The sequence below is a fragment of the Gorilla gorilla genome, chromosome 10 (genome assembly GCF_029281585.2).
Source record: "Gorilla gorilla gorilla isolate KB3781 chromosome 10, NHGRI_mGorGor1-v2.1_pri, whole genome shotgun sequence".
Classification (NCBI taxonomy): Eukaryota; Metazoa; Chordata; class Mammalia; order Primates; family Hominidae; genus Gorilla; species Gorilla gorilla.
The window spans coordinates 137,348,997-137,372,003 of record NC_073234.2 but is presented as its reverse complement, the minus strand read 5'-3'; the positions used below and the strand labels follow the sequence as shown (position 1 = coordinate 137,372,003).

Sequence of the window (23,007 nt, the reverse complement as noted above, 5' to 3'; positions counted from 1 at the left end):
CCAGCTACTTGGGAGGCTGAGCCAGGAGAATTGCTTGAACCCAGGAGGCGGAGGTTATAGCAAGCTGAGATCACACCATTGCACTCCAGCCTGGGCAACAGAGCGAGACCCTGTCTCAAAAAAAAAAAAAGATCAGTGGTTGCCAGGGCTCAGGGGAGGAAGGGAGGGATGGATCGGTGGAGGACAGGGGGTTTCAGGGCATGAATCTATTTGTATGATACTAGAATGCTGGGTACATGTCAGGATACATTTGTCCAGGCCCATAATAAGCATGACACACAGAGTGACCCCCAATATACACTATGGACTTAGGTTAATAATAAGGTACCAGTATTGGCTTATCAGTGCTAACGGATGAACCACACTCATCCAGGATGTGAATAAAAGGGAAAACTGGGAGAGGAGGGATGTGCAGAGGAATATGTGGGCGCCCTGTGTACAGTACATTCAGCTCAATTTTTTTTTCTTTTTTCTTTTTTTTTTTTTTGAGATGGAGTCTCGCTCTGTCACCAGGCTGCAGTGCAGTGGCATGATCTCGGCTCACTGCAGTCTCCACCTCCTGGGTTCAAGAGAGTCTCCTGCCTCAGCCTCCTGAGTAGCTGGGACTACAGGCATGCACCACCATGTCCAGCTAATTTTTGTATTTTTAGTAGAGACAGGGTTTCACCATGTTGGCCAGGATGGTCTCAATCTCTCAATCTCATGATCTGCCTGCCTCAGTCTCCCTAAGTGCTGGGATTACAGGCATGAGCCACTGCTCCTGGCCTTCAATTTTTCTATAAACCTAAAACTGCTCAAAAATAAAATCCAGGCAGGGTGCAGTGGCTCACATCTGTAATCCCAGAACTTTGGGAGGCCGAGGTGAGTGGATTGCTTGATCCCAGGAGTTCAAGACCAGCCTGGGCAACATAGTGAAACTCCATCTCTAAAAAAAATACAAAAATTAGCCAGGCATGGTGGTGTGCACCTGTAATCCCATCTACTCAGGAGGCTGAAGCAGGAGGATTGACTGAGCCTAGGAGGTGGAAGTTGCTGTGAGCCGAGATCGTAATGCTGCACTGCAGCCTGAGCAACAAAGCAAGACCCTGTCTCAAAAAAAAAAAAAAAAAAAAAATATATATATATATATATATATATATATACATAAAATTATCTAGGGTCAAGTAATCAAATGCAGTAGAGTGCTGAAAGTGATGCATTGCATTGCTAAGAATCAGTGAATTAAATTGGCATATAGAAACAAAATCTGGTAAGTTTCCTTTCTTATCTTTGAACAATACTTATAAAATTAAATTGTTTCTCCCCAAGACAGACATAGCAGGTAATGTGGCCAATTTCTCTCTCCTACATTCTTAATTCCCCATCCTCTCCTGTTTCCATCTGCTCATTCCCTATAATTTATATTTATATTTAGATCTCTTATTGTGTGGGTGTGAGTGGTAGAATTATGGAATCATAATTGTCTCAAGCTGCAACTTCTAGGAACAGAATTATTTAATATTTGGCTGTTTCTTAAAAGCTGATTTATTCAAATGAAATTGTTCTTTTGGAAACTTGCTAATCCTAAAAGGATCATCTTCCTGGAAATTTATTTTGCCATTTAACAAATTAGTGACAAAAAGAAAACATTCCTAAAAGGACTCCTGTCTTCAGCCACAACAGCTCTTCCCGGGTCACCACGAGGCTGACTTCACTTAGTGGTAACACAACAACCCCACTCGAGCAGCGTTCACAATTGTGGAAATCAAATAGTATTAATCATCGTGTTTTGCAGAAGTTTTAACATGCATGACAGATGATTATGGAGATAGCCACTGCTTACATCAATCTTTTTCTAAAACATATTAATCTGGAAAATAAAACTTTGCTGTCAAAACCAGATTTCACTGTATTTGATATTCACAAGATTCCTGCTCATAAATACATGATTGCCTTGTTTCCTAGCTGGAGGTGGGATCCACAGTCATGTCTATTTACCGTGAACACTGGGAGCTAGTACAGGCCTTAGCACTAAGGAGAGGACCCCAAAGGAAAAGGAGGATGCTGTGGACACAGGAGAGATGGAGGAGCACGTTCATTGTAGGACCTTGTGTGACAGCAAGAAATTAGAAGCAACCTAAACGGCCACAGAAAGGGGAACAGTTACATTTAAAAAGAGGAAGTGGGCTGGGCACGGTGGCTCATGCCTGAAATTCCAATACTTTGGGAGGCTGAGGTGGGTGGATCACCTGAGGTCAGGAGCTCGAGACCAGCCTGGCCTACATGGCGAAACCCTGTGTCTACAAAAATACAAAAGTTAGCTGGGTATGGTGGTGCATGCCTATAATCCCAGCTACATGAGAGGCTGAGGCAGGAGAATCACTTGAACCCAGGGAAGCAGAGGTTGCAGAGAGCCAAGATAGCACCACTGCACTCCAGCCTGGGTGAGAGTGAGACTCCATCTCAAAAAAAGAAAAACAAAAAGAGGAAGTAGAGATACATGCACTGATACAAGAAACCTTCCAAGACATATTAAGTGGAAAAACATTTTGTAGAAATGCAGGATTATCTCACCGGTTAAAAAAAAAAAAACCTAAACAACACAAAAACTAAATGTGAGCCATGTGCACAGGCATGGGCACACAGATAACATGTTGTACATGCACAGAACAAGGTCAGGAGAGGAGCAGTCACAGCCAACTGTGGCAGGAATTACATAGGGAAATGAGATTGGGTGGGGGTGTGTGTAGGAAGAAGAATCTTTGCCTTCAAACATGTATAAGTTGTCTGAATTTTTTACAAATAATCCTGAATAGTTTTTGTTTGTTTGTTTGAAACAGAGTCTCACTCTATTACCCAGGCTGAAGTGCAATGGCGCAATCTTGGCTCACTGCAACTTCTGCCTTCCTGGGTTCAAGCGATTCTCCTGGCTCAGTCTCCTAAGTAGCTGGGATTACAGGCATGCACCACCACGCCCGGCTGATTTTGTATTTTTAGTGGAGAGGGGTTTCACCATGTTGATCAGGCTGGTCTTGAACTCCTGACCTCAGGTGATCCACCCACCTTGGGCTCCCAAAGTGCTGGGATTACAGGTATGAGCCACCGCGCCCGGCCAACAGTGAATAGTTTTAACAAAAAGAAAAAATTGAGGCCGGTACGGTAGCTCACACCTATAATCTCAACACTTTGGGAGGCCGAGGCAGGAGGATTGCTTGAGCTTAGGAGTTCAAGGCCAGCCTGAGAGACATAGTGAGACCCCATCTCTAAAAAAGATTTTTAAAATTAGCTGGGTGTGGTGATACACGCCTGTAGTCCCAGATACTGGGGAGGCTGAGGTGGGAAGATCCATTGAACCCAGGAGACGGAGGTTGCAGTGAACCATGATCGCACCACTGCACTCCAGTCTGGGAGATAGGGTGAGAGCCTGTCTCAAAATAAACAAAAAGAAAAAAATAATAAAGGAGAAAGAGAGAAAGAAAAGGAAAGTGAAGGAAAAAGAAAGAAGAAAGAAGATACATGCAATAAGCTAAAGAAATTTCAGGAGGCTGAAGTGGGAGGATTGAGTTCTAGTCCAGCCTGGGCAACACAGCAGGGCTCTGTCTCTTAAAAAAGGCCGGGCATGGTGGCTCACGCCTGTAATCCCAGCACTCTGGGAGGCCTAGGCGGGCAGATTGCACGGTCAGGAGATCAAGACCATCCTGGCTAAGATGGTGAAACTCCGTCTCTACTAAAAAAAAAAAAAAAAAAAAAAAAAATTACAAAAAATTAGCTGGGTGTGGTGGTGCATGCCTGTAGTCCCAGCTACTCGGGAGGCTGAGGCAGGAGAATCACTTGAACCCAGGAGGTGGAGGTTGCAGTGATCCAAGATCACGCCACTGCACTCCAGCCTAGGTGACAGAGCGAGACTCCACCTCAAAAAATAAAAAATAAAAAATAAATAAATAAATAAAAGCTAAAATAATTTGTAAAGGAAGACAGTCTAGAAAATTTTTGGTTCTGCCGTTTTGATTCTGCAGTGAGACCAAGGCTAAGCGAGACCCAAAACTTGGGGAGTGGCTCTTGCCAAGTCCAGATAGCTGTGCCCCTGACACAAAGAATACACCTTCTCCTTAGAGACATTACCTGATTTATGTTTGCTGGCTAAACAAGACAAGAGTCTTTGTGGGCCCTAAAGCTCAATTATTCTTTCTCTCAGAGTGAACAGTTGCAAGCTATGGGAGAGAGGCTGTCACACTGGGCTCAAATGAAGCCAATCTGCAGAAAGGAGGTTTTCAGTTGCCTGCATTTCCCTCCAGACATCTTGCCGCCGTCATCGTCATTGACACACAGTTGCGGACACTTATTGAGTACTCACTATGTCTTAGGAACTACATTAAGTATTTGATGTCCATTCAATCGCTTCCACATCTTCCAAAGGCATGAATCTACAGGAAGGATGAATCCTAGGAAACAATTTTCAGAAAGTAGCAGATGGAGGAAGAAGGAAAAAACTCCTCCTTTTCCTTCTCTTGGTAAATGATAATATTTTTACTCCTCGCAGATGGTGCCTCCCTGGAATATTTTCAGCAGTGGCAAAGGCAGATTCCTCTGGACTGCCTGGGGCTTTTCACTGCAGCTTTCACTCCTCCATTACCTTCCACTCTGGGACCCTCTTGGAATGGATGGTTTTGGGGGCATGTAAAGATAAAGGCAGAAGAGGTGAGGCAAGAAGGGGAAGGGGTGGAATTGGCAGCATGAAGGAGGAGTTTTACAATGTGAGAGAGAAAAAGGAGAGGAGACAGGAGGGAAGGAGAGAAAAGGGAAAAGAGAGGGGAGGGGAAGAAGAGGGAAGGGAAGAAGAGGGAGAGGAAGCGAGAAGGAAAGGGGGAGGAGGAAGCTGGGGAAAGGGGCAAAATGGAGTTTGGATCTCCCACGTGAAATAGCACCCTATGCAACAGACAAACTATGTCTGGAATTTCCTGCCTGCTGAGCAACACCATTGAACCCAGATGCCGCTCTCAAGTTCATGTTCAGTCACACGTGTTCCAGTCGGAGCTCTTAACCGAACTTTAAAAGACACAAGTCTAGGCCAGGCGTGGTGGCTCACGCCTGTAATCCCAGCACTTTGGGAGGCCGAGGTGGGCGGATCACGAGGTCAAGAGATCGAGATCACCCTGGCCAACATGGTGAAATCCCATCTCTACTAAAAATACAAAAAAAGCCGGGCATGTTGGCAGGCGCCTGTAATCCCAGCTACTTCGGAGGCTGAGGCAGGAGAATCGCTTGAACCCTGCCTGAGGCGGAGGTTGCAGTGAGCCAAGATCGTGCCATTGCACTCCAGCCTGGGCAAAAAGAGTGAAACTGTGTCTCCAAAAAAAAAAAAAAAAAAAAAGACACAAGTCTAGGCCGGGCGTGGCGGCTCACGCCTGTAATCCCAGCACTTTGGGAGGCCAAAGCAGGTGGATGACCTGAGGTCAGGAGTTCAAGACCAACCTGGCCAACATGGCGAGACGCCATCTCTACTAAAAATACAAAAATTAGCCAGGCGTGGTGGCTCATGCCTGTAATCCTAGCTACTCGGGAGACTGAGGCACAAGAATTGCTTGAACCTGGGAGGTGGAGGCTGCAGTGAGCCAAGATCGTGCCACTGCACTCCAGCCTGGGCGACAGAGCAAGACTGTCTTAAAAAAAAAAACACAAGTCTATTATTAGTTTAAAAAGTATCCTTCGGTGGTATTCTTTTTCCCCCAACATGCATAAAATTCCCCTATTGCGCAACACTCTCAAGGCGCTGGGGGAGATTTAAAAGCATTACACTTACCAAGGGATACACCGGGGCGCTTTTATCCTTTTGAAACAGAATGTCCTCTGTGGTGCTGGACACCAGTGACTCCCGGGAGATCCCTGCTTTGGACTGGATGTCGGATACTCTCCTTTCTTGTCCCTCCTCTCTGTTTTCTGGCTCCAAGTCCCTTCTTTCTTGTCCCAGTTCATCTTGGGGCATCCGGTCGGTTTTCTCCTCAAGCTCTCCTGAGGGCTGCCTTTCAGGGGAACTAATCTGTTGTTCCTCAGGACTGATTTGATCCAAATCAAGAAATTCAATTTGTGTGCTCAGGTCTCTTAAAAGCTCATCTGTTTCTGCATCCTCCAATTGTAAGGAAAGCTTTGACTTGCTACCTCTTTGGGTTTTCTTTAAAAAGAAATAAAATATCATGATTCCATATACAGTATGTGCTGCTACTCACCATTTATTCACCTTTTCTATTCCCAGTCAGCCAGTCTTAGTGTTAGCCTCACCTAGGAATTATGAAATGTTTTTTAAAAGAGGCTGGAACATTTTGTACTTAAAAAACAAAACAAGATGGGGTATAATGGCTCACGCCTGTAATCCCAACACTTTGGGAGGCCAAGAGGGGAGGATCACTTGAGCCCAGGAGTTCAAGACCAGCCTGGGCAACACAGTGCCACCCTATGTCTACCAAAAATGAACAAAATTGGCTGGGCGTGGTGGTACATGCCTGTAGCCCCAGCTACCCAGGAGGCTGAGGTGAGAGGATTGCTTGAGCCTGGGAGGTTGAGGCTGCTTGTGAAAGATCATGTCACTGTACTCCAGCCTAGGTGACAAAGTGAGACCCCAGAAAGGAAGGAGGGATGAGAGGAGAGGAGAAGGGACAGGAAGGGGAGGAGAGGGGAGGGGAGGGGGAAAAGGAAAAGATAAGAAAAGAGCCGGGCACGGTGGTTCACGCCTGTAATCCCAGCACTTTGGGGGGCCGAGGCAGGCAGATCACGAGGTCAGGAGATCGAGACCATCCTGGCTAACATGGTGAAACCCCATCTCTACTAAAAATACAAAAACAAAAAATTAGCTGGGCGTGGCGGCGGGTGCCTGTAGTCCCAGCTACTCGGGAGGCTGAGGCAGGAGAATGGCGTGAACCCAGGAGGCAGAGCTTGCAGTGAGCCAAGATTGCACCACTGTACTCCAGCCTGGGTGACAGAGCGAGACTCCGTCTCAAAAAAGAAAAAAAAAAAAGAAAAGAAAAGAGAAAAGAAAAGAACAGGACAAACATGGGTGTGTTCAAGTTTATTCTTGGCCTACCAGCAGACCCACAATGGCAAAATCATTCTTCTAAGTGGCACTCGTGGTCTCCAAAAGGCTGACTAGCTACAGACAGTGACCTATTCTTAGGCCACAGCTAAGTTCTCCTACTGGGAGCAGTCTGTGGGAAGCCTACACTCCTATTATCATACCAACTCCATTCTAAGGCGAGCACCTCAGCTGTGGCACACACCTCCTCCAGGAAGCTTTCCCTGGCCATCCTCCAAACTGAGTTAAGAGGCCCTGTTTCATCTCCTGTGCATCTTTCAGTCACTGCACTCATGGGTCTGCCTCCCTACACACCTTAGAGCTCCTGAAAAGAATGGATTGTGGCCAGGTGCAGGGGCTCCTAGCACTTTGGGAGGCCAAAGCTGGTGGATCACCTGAGGTCAAGAGTTTGAGACCAGCCTGGCCAACATAAGTGACAGCCTGCCTCTACTAAAAATACAAAAAAATCAGCCAGGCGAGGTGGCGGACGCCTGTAATCTCAGCTACTCGGGAGGCTGAGGCAGGAGAATCACTTGAACCCGGGAGGCGGAGGTTGCAGTGAGCCGAGATCACGCCATTGCACTCCAGCCTGGGCAACAAGAGTGAAACTCTGTCTCAAAAAAAAAAAAAAAAAAAAGAAGAATGGATTGTGGCTGGGCGTGGTGGCGTGTGCCTGTAATCCTAGCACTTTGGGAGGCCAAGGTGGGCAGATCATTTGAGATCATGCGTTTGAGACCAGTCTGGCCAACATGGTAAGACCAAAACCCCATCTCTACTGAAAATATAAAACATTAGCTGGGTGTGGTGGTGGATGCCTGTAATCTTAGCTACTCAGGAGACTGAGGCAGGAGAATAGTTTGAACCCAGGAGGCGGAGGTTGCAGCAGGCTGAGATTGTGCCCCTGCACTCCAGCCTGGGCAACAGTGAGACTCTGTCTCAAAAAAAAAAAAAAAAAAAGGAATGGATTGTACCTTATTTGGTTTTGTGTTCCCATAGTCTGGCCTATACTAAGCATTCAACTAATGATTCTGAATGAATTGATGAATGAATTAAGATGACTACTTACTGGGAAAATTCCTGATGTGATTGACTGGGAATCGGTAATCTGTGTCTCCAAATGGATCATGGACTCTGTGACTTCTTGGGGCTCCACTGTGGTTTCTTCCTGTATTCCTGAAGCCTCCTTCTCCTGGACTTCTCCAGCCTTTTCCTCAGTTTCTTCCATGACAATCTTTTTGTCTTCCTTCCCCTCCTCCTCCTCTTTCTCCTCCTCCTCCTCTTCCTCCTCACCTGTTTTCCTCTCCTCCTCCTGAGACTCTCTCCATGCTAATGTGTCATCTTTTGATTCCTGTTGTGGATCTTCTACTTCTTTATAATTTGGATTAGGTTCCTCCTCTTCTTTCATTTCTGTTTCTCCATTTTCTCCTGTTGCTTCTCGGGGAGCTTCTTCTGCATCTGACATTCTTCTCTGTAGAGTTTCCTCTAGAGAGATTTTGACCATAATAACCAGCTGGCCCTCAGCTTCCCATTTCCATCTCCTAGTGCACTAACCTACTGATGAAATGTGCATAAATGGCTCTGTTCCCTTTCCATAGGAATAAAAAGAATGTCATGTTTCTGACCAGGCACGGTGGCTCATGCCTGTAATCCCAGCACTTTGGGAGGCCAATGCAGATGGATCACCTGAGGTCAGGAGTTTGAGACCAGCCTGGCCAACATGATGAAACCCCGTTTCTACTAAAAATACAAAAATTAGCTGGGTGTGGTGGCGGGCACCTGTAATCCCAGCTACTCGGGAGGCTGAGGCAGGAGAATCGCTTGAACCTGGGAGGCAGAGGTTGCAGTGAGCCAAGATCACACCATTGCACTCCAGCCTGGGTAACGAGAGCAAAGTTCTGTCTCAAAAATAAAAACAAAAAAAGAATGTCATATTTCTGGCCAGGCACAGTGGCTCACGCCTGTAATCCCAACACTTTGGGAGGCTGAGGCGGGAGAATCAGTTGAGGTCAGGAGTTTGAGACCAGCCTGGCCAACATGGTGAAACCCCATCTCTACTAAAAACACAAAAAGTTGGCCGGGCGTGGTGGCTCACGCCTGTAATCCCAGCACTTTGGGAGGCCGACGCGGGTGGATCACGAGGTCAGGAGATCGAGACCATCCTGGCTAACACGGTGAAACCCCATCTCTACTAAAAATACAAAAAATTAGCCGGGCGTGGCGGCGGGCGCCTGTAGTCCCAGCTACTCGGAAGGCTGAGGCAGGAGAATGGTATGAACCCGGGAGGCGGAGCTTGCAGTGAGCTGAGATCGTGCCACTGCACTCCAGCCTGGGCAACAGAGCAAGACTCCGCCTCAAAAAAAAAAAAAAATACAAAAAGTTAGCCGGGTGTGGTGGTGGTGCCTGTAATCTGAGCTACTCAGAAGGCTGAGGCAGGAGAATCGCTTGAATCCGGGAGGCGGAGGTTGCAGTGAGCCAAGATCATGCCACTGCAGTCCAGCCTGGGCAACAGAGCTAGACCCTCTCTCAAAAAAAAAAAAAAAAAAAAAGTCACATTTGTGGGAAACCTTTTTTTTTTTTTTCTTCAGACAGAGTTTTGTTCTTGTTGCCCAGGCTGGAGTGCAGTGGCACGATCTTGGCTCACTGCAATTACCGCCTCCAGGGTTCAAGCAATTCTCCTGCCTCAGCCTCCCGAGCAGCTGGGATTACAGGCGTCTGCCACCACACCCAGCTAATTTTTGTATTTTTTCAGTGGAGGCAGGGTTTCACCATTTTGGCCAGTCTGGTCTTAAACTCCTGACCTCAAGTGATCCGCCCGCCTTGGCTTCCCAAAGTGCTGGGATTACAGGCGTGAGCCATCACGCGCAGCTGGGAAATCTTAAAGTATATGTATTTGTGGCCCAGATCTTAAAAATACTGATCCAGGGCCTGTCAACTTTCTAGGAATAAACACCTTGTAGCCTTTTTACTCATTTAAAATATATTTATATTCCCACAGGCAGCAAAATGCATAACCCACATATTAGCAACAATTCTAGAAACAGGAATACGAGAAGAAGCAGGGTAGCCTAGTGGTTAAAAGCAAGGGCCTTGCTGTCAGCTTGTCCTAGCATTGAATCCCATTTCCACCATGTACTTGCTCTGTGACCTTGGGCAAGTCACTTTACCCCTCAGAGTCTGCATTTTCTCATGGGCAAAATGAAAAGAATAATCCTAAATTCTAGGGTTGTTGTAGAGAAGTGATAACATATATAAAATGCTCAACACAATTCTGGCACATACAGCTTGAAAAAATGGTAGCAGTTGTTATTATTTGAGAGAAAAGCAACCCTAATGTGCAAAGAAATGAACAGTTTGAAAGCCTTCTGGCATATTCTCCATTTATTCCTTACAACAAACAAGAGTTTGAACTAGGAAAACAGTAAGGATGGATACTTTATCCCTAAAGAGTTGGACCCCGAACAAAAAAAATCCCCACATTTTCGGTGACATTAGAATAAAAGAACTCAACACTTTGAAAATAAAGTCCCAGAGAGTACAGAGTAGAAAAGGTATTTCTATTTCTTAATTTCTTTCTCAGCACTAAATGTATCAGCTCCTCAAATTCATCTCTGGTAAATAATAATAATAATAATAATAATAATAATAATAATAATAATAATAAAATAAATAATGAATGGATAAATGAGTTTGAGGCTCTGAGAGGTGAAGTGACTTATTCAAGATGACACCGCTAGTAAGAACGAGATCTCTCTGGCACTTAGTTTCTCCAGCTGAAAAATCACTGCTCTGAATCAAGTCTAGGGCTCTCACCACCGAGCCTCTTTTGACTGAGCCCAACTTCGCCGGCGCCGTCTGGACAGCCGGGTTCGAGCCGCAGGGGTTTGGGGCAGAGGTGCCAGGTGCGTGGCTCTGCGAGGGGATTAAAGCCCAGGTGCGGCCTCTGCCTCCAACTCAGGTCTCCCTGGGGCCGCCCCAGGCCCCACAGGGGCCAGGTCGGGTGAGCGCCCCCCAAGGGGCGCCAGAACCCGCCAGGTCGGGGGCCCCCTCGCCAGAGCCGCGTGGCCTCCGCCCCGGACTTACAGAGAGCACCCACCCCGGTCTTCAAAAGGCCAGAGTCGTCCCGCCGCCTGGACCCCTCAGCCACCTCCCGGGCCTCCTTCCAGCGGCCGCCACCTTCTCCACCAGCTCCCTAGTTCTGGTTGCCACCCAAGCTCCATCCCCATGGCAACCGCCACCGCCGGAAGCGACAGGCCCTAAAGCGACAGGGCAGGGCGGTGGTCACGTGCCAGGAAGCGGTGACGAGCGTGCCCGACGTGCCCCCTGCCGGTCGCTGGCGGCATAGACTTTCCTCGCTTTTCTGTCCTTCCTCCGCTCGCACGATCCCCACCTTTTCACATGGTCCCGTCCCCTAAGAAGCTGCAGCGGCCAATACTGCCAATTTTTACTTTCCGCAACCTTGGCAAGATGGGGTGGAGAAGTATGAACTCGGATACAATGCTCTTTTCCAAAAGCAAACTGAATTTCCAGGTCTCATGGATGCAGCACACAACCGTCCTGCCTGCCTCCTCACCGGGCACCGCGTGTTGCAGACAATTCCAGCTGGCTGGGGGCAGATATGACACAGGGTGCACCAGCTTGCGGTTCTCAGCACAAAGCGTTTCCGCAAAACCGGTCTGGCTATATCTATTAGGATCATTCCACGTCAAAGTGGCTCTCCACTAACATCTCATGGAAGACGGCAACAGGTGGCCACACTGGTTTCCACTGGGAGCCCTGCAGGAAACCAGCCAGAGCCACTGAGGCAGAAGGCTCTCTGCTGCTGTCATTTTAGGAGAATGTGAATAATTCTCCCCGCCCATACTGCCACGCCCCAGTGATGGTAAATTGATTAATATGCATACATCTTAAAATAAAAAAGAAAGGATAAACTGGGCAAGCTGTGTTTATTATAGTCTGAGACTTTATAAAGAGACTGGAAAATACGTGGAATTAGAACATGCAATTTAAACAGCAAACATTGGTAAACACAGCATGTCTGTGGCTACCAGAGGGGAATATGTATGGCTGTCAGGTCAAATAGAGTTTGAGGGAATTCGCCCAATTGGAGGGCTTTGGAATTGAGTGTGAGAACCTGTGGCTGGAAGCACACAGCAATACCAATCCCATCAAGGCAAGCTGGTATCTGTATCCAACCACAGCAAAACCAGTCCCAAGGAACACAGGGCTTGCCTGGCAGAACTGCCAAAACAGAAAGCGGTGTGCAAGAACTGGGGAAATGAACACTGATATCATGGAGAGGAAAAAATAATTCAAAGCATTGGCAGGAATCCCTGAGAACCATTTTACCATCTTAAAAGAGACAAAAAATAAAAGGGAGGAAGAATAAGCATTTTCAAGAGGTCTGATCTACTCGTTCCTATCCATACCTCAGCGGTTTACAAAATAGCGCTGATCTCAGGGCATAGTCAGGAGGTTCAATTATAAAAAGTCAAACTAGCAGTGGGCTGGGCGCAGTGGCTCACGCCTGTGATCCCAGCACTTTAGGAGGCCAAGGCAGGAGGACTGCTTGAGCCCAGGAGTTCGAGACCAACCTGGTCAACACAGGGAGACCCTGTCTCTACAAAAAATAAATTAGCTATGCATGGTGGTGCACGCCTGTGGTCCCAGATATTTGGGCGGCTGAGGCAGTGCCCACAGGGTCAAGGCTTCAGTGAACCTTGATCACGACACTGCACTCCAGCCTGGGTGACAAAGCAAGACCTTGTCTCCAGAAAACAAAAACAAAAACACACAAAAACGGAGGGGTTCTTACTACCGAAGTGAAAGGAGCTTGCTGCCCTCTGGTGGGTTCCTAAAGAGGAAGCTGACACGACACCACACTGGGCCACCTGGGAAGCCTCCAGGCTTTCCCTGTTCTCGAAAGGGAGCTACTATGGCCCTGACAGCCCAGCTGCTGAGGAAGCACAGTACTTAACAATTTCCGTATCCACAGCAGCAAGGCCTCAGTGCAAAGAAATATGTTGGTCAAAGCCTGACTTCGCAATTGCTAGCCTGTTTTGCCCAACTTTCCATGAAGCTCTTCTGACCCCATCTGAGCTTTGGTTTGGGAGGGTCATAAGAAATTCAGCTGGGGTGACAACAGGGTCACATCAGCATTGTAAAACTCTTTATTAAAAATAATAATAATAATCACACCAGTACCTGTCAGAATAACTTCCGCCCACTTGCCCACAATCCAGGGAATTCCTATTTAGGGCCGTGGCCTAATTTGTGAAAGAGGCCAAGCATAAGTTTTTAAGAATGCCTTAATCCAGGGAGATTACACTGGTGGGCCACAGTACTGCCACCACACAGAAGTTCAGGTTACAAGCCTCTTCCAGATCCTTATGCTTCAGGGAGAGAAGACAAGTTGGAAATCCCTAGACCCAAGTCCAGGGCAAGGGAAGATGCTTTCCTGTTACTGTTCCCCAGGGACAATCATCTTTGCAGAGGAATAATGTTGCAGCTGGAAGAAAGAAGAAAAGGAATAGCGTAAGTTTGGAGGCTCCCTTCAGGAAGGTCAGAGGCTGAGCCCTTCTGACCTTTTCACCAATGTTCTTTCATTCTTTTAAAGCAAATGCCTAGTGCATGAATGAACTGGAGAGACTCCCAGGAGAGACTCTGGGGCTCCCTCTGCTTCTAGAGCTGTAGTCTCGTTCCTACCACGAGGATTTATCTGCAGTTTCCATGCAAACTGGGGATTCCCATTATTCCCCAATGTCTCCCCAGCCTTCCCCTCCAGGTTCATGTTTAACAAACACTCAAATGATGCCCCAGTGAGAATGAACAGAAACAGATACTTTACCCCAGCAGTCCTTTTCCTGCCCAGCGTGTTGGAACAAGTCTAAGCTGGTGTTTTTCCCCCCTGCGGATCACTGTCACATTCAGGGGCTTCTGAAAAGAAAATAAGCTCGTTTCGTGTTCAGCCTTATTAGTACTCAGAGATGCAGGCTAAAATGCTGAGATCCCATTTTTTGCCTATCAAATTGGTAAAGATTTACATTTGCAGCATAATCCTGTGGTTGGCGAGAGGGTGGGGAACGTGGCACTGCACTCTCAGGGCAGCCAGGGTGCTGACCTCAGTACCATCTTCCTCAAAAAACACGTGTCCCACCACCAACGATCTTTAAAAGGTACATCCAAGGTACACAGTACACAATTGCAAGATGACATACAAATTACAAGACATACAAATGCCTGTAATCCCAGCACTCTACAAAAAGTATAAAAATTAGCGAGACATACAAATGAAGTGTTCATTCCAGGACTGTGTAGAAATTCAAAAACTGAAACCACCAGAAATGTCCATCAATAGGTATTGTTCAAATACAGTACAGAGAATGAAGGGTTTTAGTCAAAACAAACCAAAACCCCACCAAAGTATGAACCTATTTGATAATATTTTCTTTCTTTTTTTTTTTTTTTGAGACACAGTCTCACTCTGTCACCCAGGCTGGAGTGCAGTGGCACAATCTTGGCTCACTGCAACCTCTGCTTCCCAGGGTCTAGCAATTCTCATGCCCCAGCCTCCCGAGTAGCTGGGACTACAGGTGCCCGCCACCACACCCGCCTAATTTTAGTATTTTTAGTAGAGACAGGGTTTCGCCATGTTGGCCAGGCTGGTCTCAGAACTCCTGATCTCAGGTGATCCACCCACCTCAGCCTCCCAAAGTGCTGGGATTACAGGTGTGAGCCACCGCGCCCGGCCGATAATATTTTCTAAAAGGACACCTGTGTTGCTCTAGTGTGCGAAGTTTTCTGGAAGAACATGGAAAAACTTGTTAAGAGTGGTTACTTCCAGAGAGGACTAGTCCTTTGGAAAAAGAAGATGTTTACTTTTATATATTTCCATATCATTAATTTTTTAACCATGCGTATGTATTGCTTTATTTTTCTGAGACAGAGTCTTGCTCTGTTGCCCAGGCTGGAGTGTAGTGGCGCAATCTCAGCTCACTGCAACCTCAGCCTCCCAGGTTCAAGCAATTCTCGTGCCTCAGCCTCCTGAGTAGCTGGGACTACAGGCATGCAGCACCATGCTCAGCTAATGTTTTTGTATATTTAGTAGAGACAGGGTTTCACCATACTGTCCAGCCTGGTCTCAAACTCCTGGGCTCAAGTGATCTGCCCACCTCAGCATCCCAAAGTGCTGGGATTTTGGGCATGTGCCACCACACCCGGCATGTTATGTATTACTTTCTTTTTTTTGAGACGGGTTCTCTGTAGCACAGGCTGGAGTACAGTGGCACAATCTCGGCTCACTGCAACCTCCGCCTCCCCGGTTCAAGCAATTCTCCTGCCTCAGCCTCCTGAGCAACTGGGATTACAGGCACGTGCCACCATACCCGGATAATTTTTGTATTTTTAATAGAGATGGGGTTTCGCCATGTTGGCCAGGCTGGTCTTGAACTCCTGATCTCAGGTGATCCACCCACCTCAGCCTCCCAAAGTGCTGGGATTACAGGCATGAGCCACCACACCCAGCCTGTATATAGTACTTTAATTTAAAAAATTAAAATTAAAGCAGGGGGAGAACATACCAAAAAAATTACAAATTAAAATACGATATCCAGGCACGGTGGCTCACGCCAGTAATCCCAGCACTTTGGGAGGCAGGAAGATCACTTGAGCCCAGGAGTTGAAGACCAGGCTGGGCATGGTGAAACCCTGACTCTACAAAAAGTATAAAAATCAGCGAGGCATGGTGGTGTGCACCTATAGTCCCAGCTACTCGGGAGGCTGAGGCAGGAGGATTGCTCAAGGGAGGTCAAGGCTGCAGTGAGCTGTGACTGCACCACTGCACTCCAGCCTGGGCGACAGAGTGAGACCCTGTCTCAAAAAAATAAAAATAAATAAATAAAACAAGATGCCATCAAAATCTAAAACGTCTATGTATCAAATGACACTATTAACAGAGTGAAAAGGCAACCCACATGATAGGAGAAAATACATACATGCTGGGTACGGTGGCTCATGCCTGTAATCCCAACACATTCAGAGGCCCAGGCAGGAGGACTGCCTCAGCTCAAAAGTTCAAGACCAGCACGGCAACAGAGAGAGATCTCGTCTTTATAAAAAACATATATTTTTTTTAATTAGCCAGGCTTGATGACGCACATCTGTAGTCCAAGCTACTTGGGAGGCTGAGGTCGGAGGATCACTTGAGCCCAGAAGCTCAAGGCTGCAGTGAGCCATGAATGTGCCACTGCACTCCAGCCTGGGTGACAGAGTGAGATTCTGTCTTAAAAAAAAGAAAAAAGAAAATACATGCAAATCATATATCTAATAAGGATTTAACATCCAGAACATATAAAGAACTCCTATACCTCAACATCAACAAAAAAATCTGATTAGAATATGAGCAAAGGGCTGGGTGTGGTGGCTCACGCCTGTAATCCCAACACTTTGGGAGGCCAAGGCAGGTGGATCATGAGGTCAGGAGATCAAGACCATCCTGGCTAACACGGTGAAACCCCATCTCTACTAAAAATACAAAAAAAAAGGCCAGGTGCGGTGGCTCACACCTGTAATCCCAGCACTTTGGAAGGCCGAGGTGGGCAGATCACAAAGTCAGGAGATTGACACCATCGTGGCTAACACAGTGAAACCCCATCTCTACTAAAAATACAAACACACACAAAATTAGCCAGGCTTGGTGGTGGACGCCTGTAGTCCCAGCTACTCAGGAGGCTGAGGCAGGAGAATGGCGTCAACCCAGGAGGCGGAGTTTGCAGTGAGCCGAGATTGTGCCACTGCACTCCAGCCTGGGCGACAGAGTGAGACTCCGTCTCAAAAAAAAAAAAAAAAAAAGAAAAGAAAAGAAAATGAGGAAAGGACTTGAATAGACCTTTCTTTCTTTTTTCTTTTTTTTTTGAGACAGGGTTTCACTCCTGTTGCCCAGGCTGGAGTGCAGTGATGCAATCTTAGCTCACTGCCACCTCTGCCTCCCGGGCTCACGCGATTCTCCTGCCTCAGCCTCCTGAGTAGCTGTGACTACAGGCACAATCCTCCACACCTGGCTAATTTTTGTATTTTTTTCCAGAGACAGGGTTTCACCATGATCCCCAGGCTGGTCTCAAACTCCTGAGCTCGAGTGATCCGCCCGCCTCAGCCTCCCAAAGCACTGGGATTACAGGCATGAGACACAGCGCCCAGCCTAAATAGACATTTCTTCAAAGAAGATATACAAATGATCAAAAAGCACAGGAAAAGATGCTCCATGTCACTAATCATAAGAGAAATGAAAATCAAAACCACAATGAGATTCTACGACACACCGATTATGAAACAGAAAACAAGTGCTGGCGAGGAAGCGGGGAAAATGGAGCCCTGTGCACCGCTGGTGGGAACGTGAAACGGTGCACGGCAGTGGAAAACAGTAATGGAGGGGCCTCCAAAACCTAAACAAAGCGCCGGGCACGGTGGCTCACGCCTATAATAGCAGCACTTTGGGAGGCCAAGACGGGTGGGATCGCTTGAGCCCAGGAATTCAATACCAGCCTCGGCAACACGGCAAAACCACAAAATGCAAAAATTAGCTGGGCATGGTGGCACATGCCTGTAGTCCCAGCTACTCTCAAGGCTGAGGTGGGAGGATTGCTTGAGCCTGGGAAGTCCAGATTGCAGTGAGCCAAGATCGCACCACTGCACTCCAGCCTCGGCAACAGAGAACCTGTCTCAAAATAAATAAATAAATAAATAAATAAATAAATAAATAAATAAATAAATAAGCAAGCTCATTCCAGAAACCTGGAAGTCATCTTTGACATTTTAAAATGTTCATAGGCCAGGTGTGGTGGTTCACGCCTGCAATCCCAGCACTTTGGGAGGCCAAGGCAGGTGGATCACTTGAGGTCAGGAGTTCGAGGCCAGCCTGGCCAACATGGTGAAACCCAGTCTCTACTAAAAATACAAAAATTAGCTGGGAGTGGTGGTGGGTGCCTGTAATCCCAGCTACTCCGGAGGCTAAGACAGGAGAATCACTAACCTGGGAGGCGGAGGTTGCAGTGAGCTGAGATTGCGCCACTGCACTCCAGCCTGGGTGAGAGCAAGACTCCATCTCAAAAAAAAAAAAAAAAGTTCATATACTGAAGTTAAAATACAAAAATTAGCCATGCCTGGTGGCATACGCCTGTAGTCCCAGCTACTCAGGAGGCTGAGACAGAAGAATGGCTCAAACCTGGGAGGCGGAGGGTGCAGCGAGTGGAGATTGCGCCACTGCACTCCAGCCTGGGCAACAGAGCGAGACACCATCTCAAAAACAAAACAAAACAAAACAAAAAAACTATACAGTATGTAAGATTTCACCTAGATGAGGTCCCTGGAGTAGTCAACTTCATAGAGACAGAAAGTAGGATGGTGGGTGCCAGGGCCTGCGGAAAGTGGGAATGGAGAGTTAGTGTTTAATGGAGATTTGGGTTTCAGTTTAGGAGGGTGAAAAAGTTTTGGAGATGGGAGATGGGTAGGGGTGATATTTGCAAAACAATGTGAATGTACTTAATACCACTAAAGTGTAGATTTTTTAATGGTTAAAATGGTAATTTTTTTTTTTTTGAGACAAAGTTTCACTCTTGTCACCCAGGCCAGAGTGCAGTGGCGCGATCTCGGCTCACTGCAACCTCTGCCTCCCAGGTTCAGGCAATTCTCCTGCCTCAGCCTCCAGAGTAACTGGGATTACAGGCGCCCACCACGACGCCGGGCTAATTTTGTATTTTTAGTAGAGATAGGGTTTCACCACGCTGGCAGGCTGGTCTCCAGCTCCTGACCTCAGGTGATCCGCCCACCTTGGCCTCCCAAAGTGCTGGGATTACAGGCGTGAGCCACCGCGCCCGGCCTAAAATGGTAATTTTTATATTATATATATTTACCACAAAAAAAAATATGTCAGGTCTATCAATGGAATCTCTAAATCTAAGAAAATACAGCATAGGCCGGGCATGGTAGCTCACACCTGTAATCCCAGCACCTTGGGAGGCCAAGGCAGGCAGATCATGAGGTCAAGAGATAGAGACCATCCTGGCCAACATGGTGAAAACCCATCTCTACTAAAAATACAAACATTAGCTGGGCATGGTGGCAGGCACCTGTAGTCCCGGCTACTTGGGAGGCTGAGGCAGGAGAATCGCTTGAACATGGGAGGCGGAGGTTGCAGCGAGCTGAGATCATGCCGCTGCACTCCAGCCTGGCTATAGAGCGAGACTCCATCTCAAAAAAAAAAAAAAAAAGTCATTTCCTACCAGATTGTCAAAGAATATCTATGTTATTGCCAAAGACTATAACATAGTTGGGAAAGCTAGAAACGGACGCACTCACAGGTGCTACTTGAGAGAAGGTGCACTGGCACAAGCTTCTTGGAGGACACCTTGACAATATCTATGAAGGGTAAATGTGCCCTGCCTTTAACTCAGTAATGACACATCTAGCAACATGGCAGAAATTCTCCCACAGGCAAGGACACTCGCTACACCACTGTTTGTTATGGCCAAACACTGGAAACAACCTAAATGTCGAACATGGGAGGCTGGCTAAGTAAAAGATGGTGAGCCGACCAATGGAACATGGTGGGATCATTCAAAGGAATGAGGATACAAATGTGCCGACACGGAATTCCCTTCGAAGTGGGCGGAAATGCAGAGTAACATGTACATTAGGCCTTTTCTGTGTCATCTTTGTCAAAAAGCAATCACAGCCAGGCGTGGTGGCTCATGCTTAATAATCTGAATGTTTTGAGGGGCTGAGGCTGGAGGCTCACTTGAGCCCAGGAGTTCTAGACCGGCCTAGGCAATATAGCAAGACCCTGTCTCTACAAAAAATGAAAAAAAAAAAAAATTAGCCGGGTATGGTGGTGCACACCTGTAGTCCCAGCTACCTGGGAGGCCAAGGCAGAAGGATTGCTCAAGCCCTGGAGTTTGAGGCTGCAGTGAGCTATGATTGCACCACTGCACTCCAGCCTGGGCAGCAAAGCGAGAGACCCTGTCCTAAAAAAAAAAAAGGCAGTGGCTGTAGACACATGCACCCACATGTGGAAACTGTGTGAGGCACACACTTGTGTGCTTCCAGTTCTATAAATGACAGCCCTGGGCAGGCTGGAAACCTGGAGGCCTCCTTGACACACTCCATCAGGTTAAGGCCCATGGATTTTACACCCTAAATGTCTCTTTGATTGGCCCCTTCCTCCACCCCATTTGTCACAGCCACCATCCTCTCTTGACTGACTGCTACAGCTCTGTCACCCTCCAATCTGTTCTCTACCTAACATCCAGAGAAGGCTTCTTACCCCTGTCACACCCCAATCTGGAACTGTGCAGTGGCTCCCTTCTGCACCTCAGGAAAAAAATAGCACAATCTTTACTAAGGACCACAGGCCTGACCTTAACACCTCCTAGCCTCACCTCCTCCCCTTCTCTCCATTCTGCTCTGGGCTCCACCCTCCTTTGAGTTCTCTGATCCTCCCACCCCAGGGCCTATGAACCTGCTTTGAAGGCTTTTCTCCCTGCCAGCTTCCCCTCGACCAGAGAAACTTCTATACACATCTGAAGGTCACTTCCTGAGGAACACTCCTTCAATCCCAAACCAAATCAGGGCCCCATGATTTACTCTCTGAGCTTCTTAACACTCTTCCTTCGTAACACTTATCAGTGTGTATCATTATACAGCTAAGATTATTTGATTAAGGCCTGGCTCCCCCACCAAAGTGCTCCCAAGGCAAGGACCCTGTTTGTTTTGTTCCCCGTTACAGCCCCAGTACCTCGCCCAGGACCCAGCATGTGCAGCGGAAGAGGCACTAAGGAAGGGAGAGACACAGGACTTTTTAAAAAATTATTTTGGGGCCAGGCACAGTGGCTCACGCCTATAATCCCAGCACTTTGGGAGGCCGAAGCGGGCAGATCACCTGAGGTCAGGAGTTAGAGACCAGCCTGACCAACATGGAGAAACTCCATCTCTACTAAAAATACAAAATTAGCCAGGCTTGGTGGTGCATGCCTGTAATCCCAGCTACTCGGGAGGCTGAGGCAGGAGAATTGCTTGAACCCGGGAGGCGGAGGTTGCAGTGAGCCAAGATCGCGCCATTGCACTCCAGCCTGGGCAACGAGAGCGACAACTCTGCCTCAAAAAGAAAAAAAAAAATTTAGTTTTGAGGGGAGGGGGTGTTTCCAGCCACAACCAGAAAACCTGGTAGACAAATTCTTAGAGCTATAACACTAGGACTTTTGTTTGTAAATACAATTGCACTATGTGATTTTAAGGATAAATATGTATTTTATTTATTTGAGACAGGGTTTCACTCTGTCATCTAGGCTGGAGTGCAGTGGTGTGACCTTGGCTTACTGCACCTTTGAACTCCTAGGGTCAAGTGATCCTCCTGTCTCAGCCTCCAGAGCAGCTGGGGCTACAGGCACGTGCCACTATGCTTGGCCAATTTTTTAAAAAATATTTTGGAGAGACACAGTCTCACAATATTGCCCAGGCTGGTCTCAAACTCCTGGCCTCAAGTGATCCTCCTGCCTTGGCCTCCCAAAGTGTTGGGAACACAGGCGTGAGCCACTGCAGCCAGCCTATTTTTATCATTGAGACATAATTTGCATACAATAAAATTCACCATTTTAAAGTATACAATTAAGTGAGTTTTAGTATATTCAGAGTTCAGTATATTCAATGTATTTAGTATAAACAACCACCACTATCTAATTCTGGATCATTTTCATCACCCAAAAAGAAATCCATTATCCATCAGCAGTCACTTACAATTTTTTAAAGATCTTTTCCCCTTGAAAATGTATGCATTTGATCTAGAAATCCCACCTGTAGAAAGTTCGCTAAGGAAGGCCGGGTGCCGGGAGGCAGAGGTTGCAGTGAGCTGAGATAACACCACTGCACTCCAGCCTGGGTGACAGAGCAAGACTCCATCTCAAATAAAAAACAAACAAACAAAAAAAACAAAGAAAGGCCGGGCGCGGTAGCTCACGCCTGTAATCCCAGCACTTTGGGAGGCCGAGGCGGGCAGATCACCTGAGGTCAGGAGTTCAAGACCAGCCTGGCCAACATGGTGAAACCCCATCTCTACTAAAAATACAAAAATTAGCTGGGCGTGGTGGCGGGTGCCTGTAGTCCCAGCTACTTGGGAGGCTGAGGCAGGAGAATCGCTTGAATCTGGGAGGCGGAGGTTGCAGTGAGCTGAGATCATGCCATTGCACTCCAGCCTAGGCAACAAGAGAAAAATTTCGTCTCAAAAAAAATTTAAAAAGAAATAGAAATCCATCTGCAAGAGTGTTAATCTCCACAAAATTGCAAACTATCTAAATGTCTCACAATAGAACACTGTGAGGTTTTTTTTTTTTTTTTTTTTTGACACAGAGCCTCACTCTGTCGCCCAGGCTAGGGTGCAGTGGCATGATCTAAGCTCATGGCAACCTCTGCCTCCCGGGTTCAAGCAATTCTTCTGCCTCGGCCTCCCAAGTAGCTGGAGAGTACCACCACACCTAATTTTTTTTTTTTTTTTGAGATGGGAGAGTCTCGCTGTGCAGCCCAGGCTGGAGTGCAGTGGCGTGATCTTGGTTCACTGCAACCTCCGCCTCCGAGGTTCAAGTGATTTTCCTGACTCGGCAGCCCAAGTAGCTGGGACTACAGGCACACACCACCACACCCAGATAATTTTTTTTTTTTTGTATTTTTAGTAGAGACCGGGTTTCACCATGTTGGGCAGGGTGGTCTCGATCTCTTGACCTTGTGATCTGCCCACTTTGGCCTCTTAAAGTGCTGGGATTACAGGTGTGAGCCACCGTGCCAGGCCTAATTTCTTATTTTTAGTAGAGATGGGGTTTCACCATGTTGGCCAGGCTGGTCTTGAACTCCTGACCTCAGGTGATCCACCCGCCTCAGCCTCCCAAAGTGCTGGGATTACAGGTGTGAGCCACTGCGCTATGCGAGGG

The 23,007-nt window shown here is 47.2% G+C and overlaps 2 protein-coding genes and 1 non-coding gene across 14 annotated transcripts in view; all 3 read right to left on the bottom strand.

The window, feature by feature from the left end:
- The window catches only part of CFAP251 (cilia and flagella associated protein 251), an 83,730-nt gene extending 71,844 nt beyond the window's left edge, over window positions 1–11,886 (bottom strand). For 4 of the 9 annotated variants that reach the window (XM_031000713.2, XM_019038785.3, XM_055358215.1 and 1 more), the window contains exons 1-3: window positions 11,123–11,886; window positions 8,109–8,524; window positions 5,780–6,148 (exon numbers count right to left, since the gene is read on the bottom strand). In XM_031000713.2, the coding sequence (XP_030856573.2) occupies window positions 5,780–6,148; window positions 8,109–8,504 (765 nt within the window). In that variant the 5' untranslated portion in view covers window positions 8,505–8,524; window positions 11,123–11,886. The other 5 variants (XM_031000714.2, XM_055358214.1, XM_063694416.1 and 2 more) reach the window with 2 other exon arrangements.
- Window positions 11,887–11,968: 82 nt separating this feature from the next.
- The window catches only part of PSMD9 (proteasome 26S subunit, non-ATPase 9), a 28,491-nt gene continuing 17,452 nt past the window's right edge, over window positions 11,969–23,007 (bottom strand). Inside the window, exons 5-7 of one of the 4 annotated variants that reach the window (XR_010129440.1) lie at window positions 18,386–18,450; window positions 13,887–13,975; window positions 13,187–13,547 (exon numbers count right to left, since the gene is read on the bottom strand). Coding sequence is in view for 3 of the 4 variants with exons in the window: in XM_055358235.2 (XP_055214210.1) it covers window positions 14,740–14,839; window positions 18,386–18,450 (165 nt within the window). In the remaining variant the exon portion in view is untranslated. Of the gene's footprint in view, window positions 13,548–13,886; window positions 13,976–14,738; window positions 14,840–18,381; window positions 18,451–23,007 lie in introns of those variants that run through there. The other 3 variants (XM_055358235.2, XM_004054050.5, XM_055358237.2) reach the window with 3 other exon arrangements.
- LOC115930308 (U7 small nuclear RNA) lies at window positions 21,222–21,282 on the bottom strand. The gene has a single exon (XR_004066950.1). It is a non-coding gene; the product is annotated as a U7 small nuclear RNA (small nuclear RNA).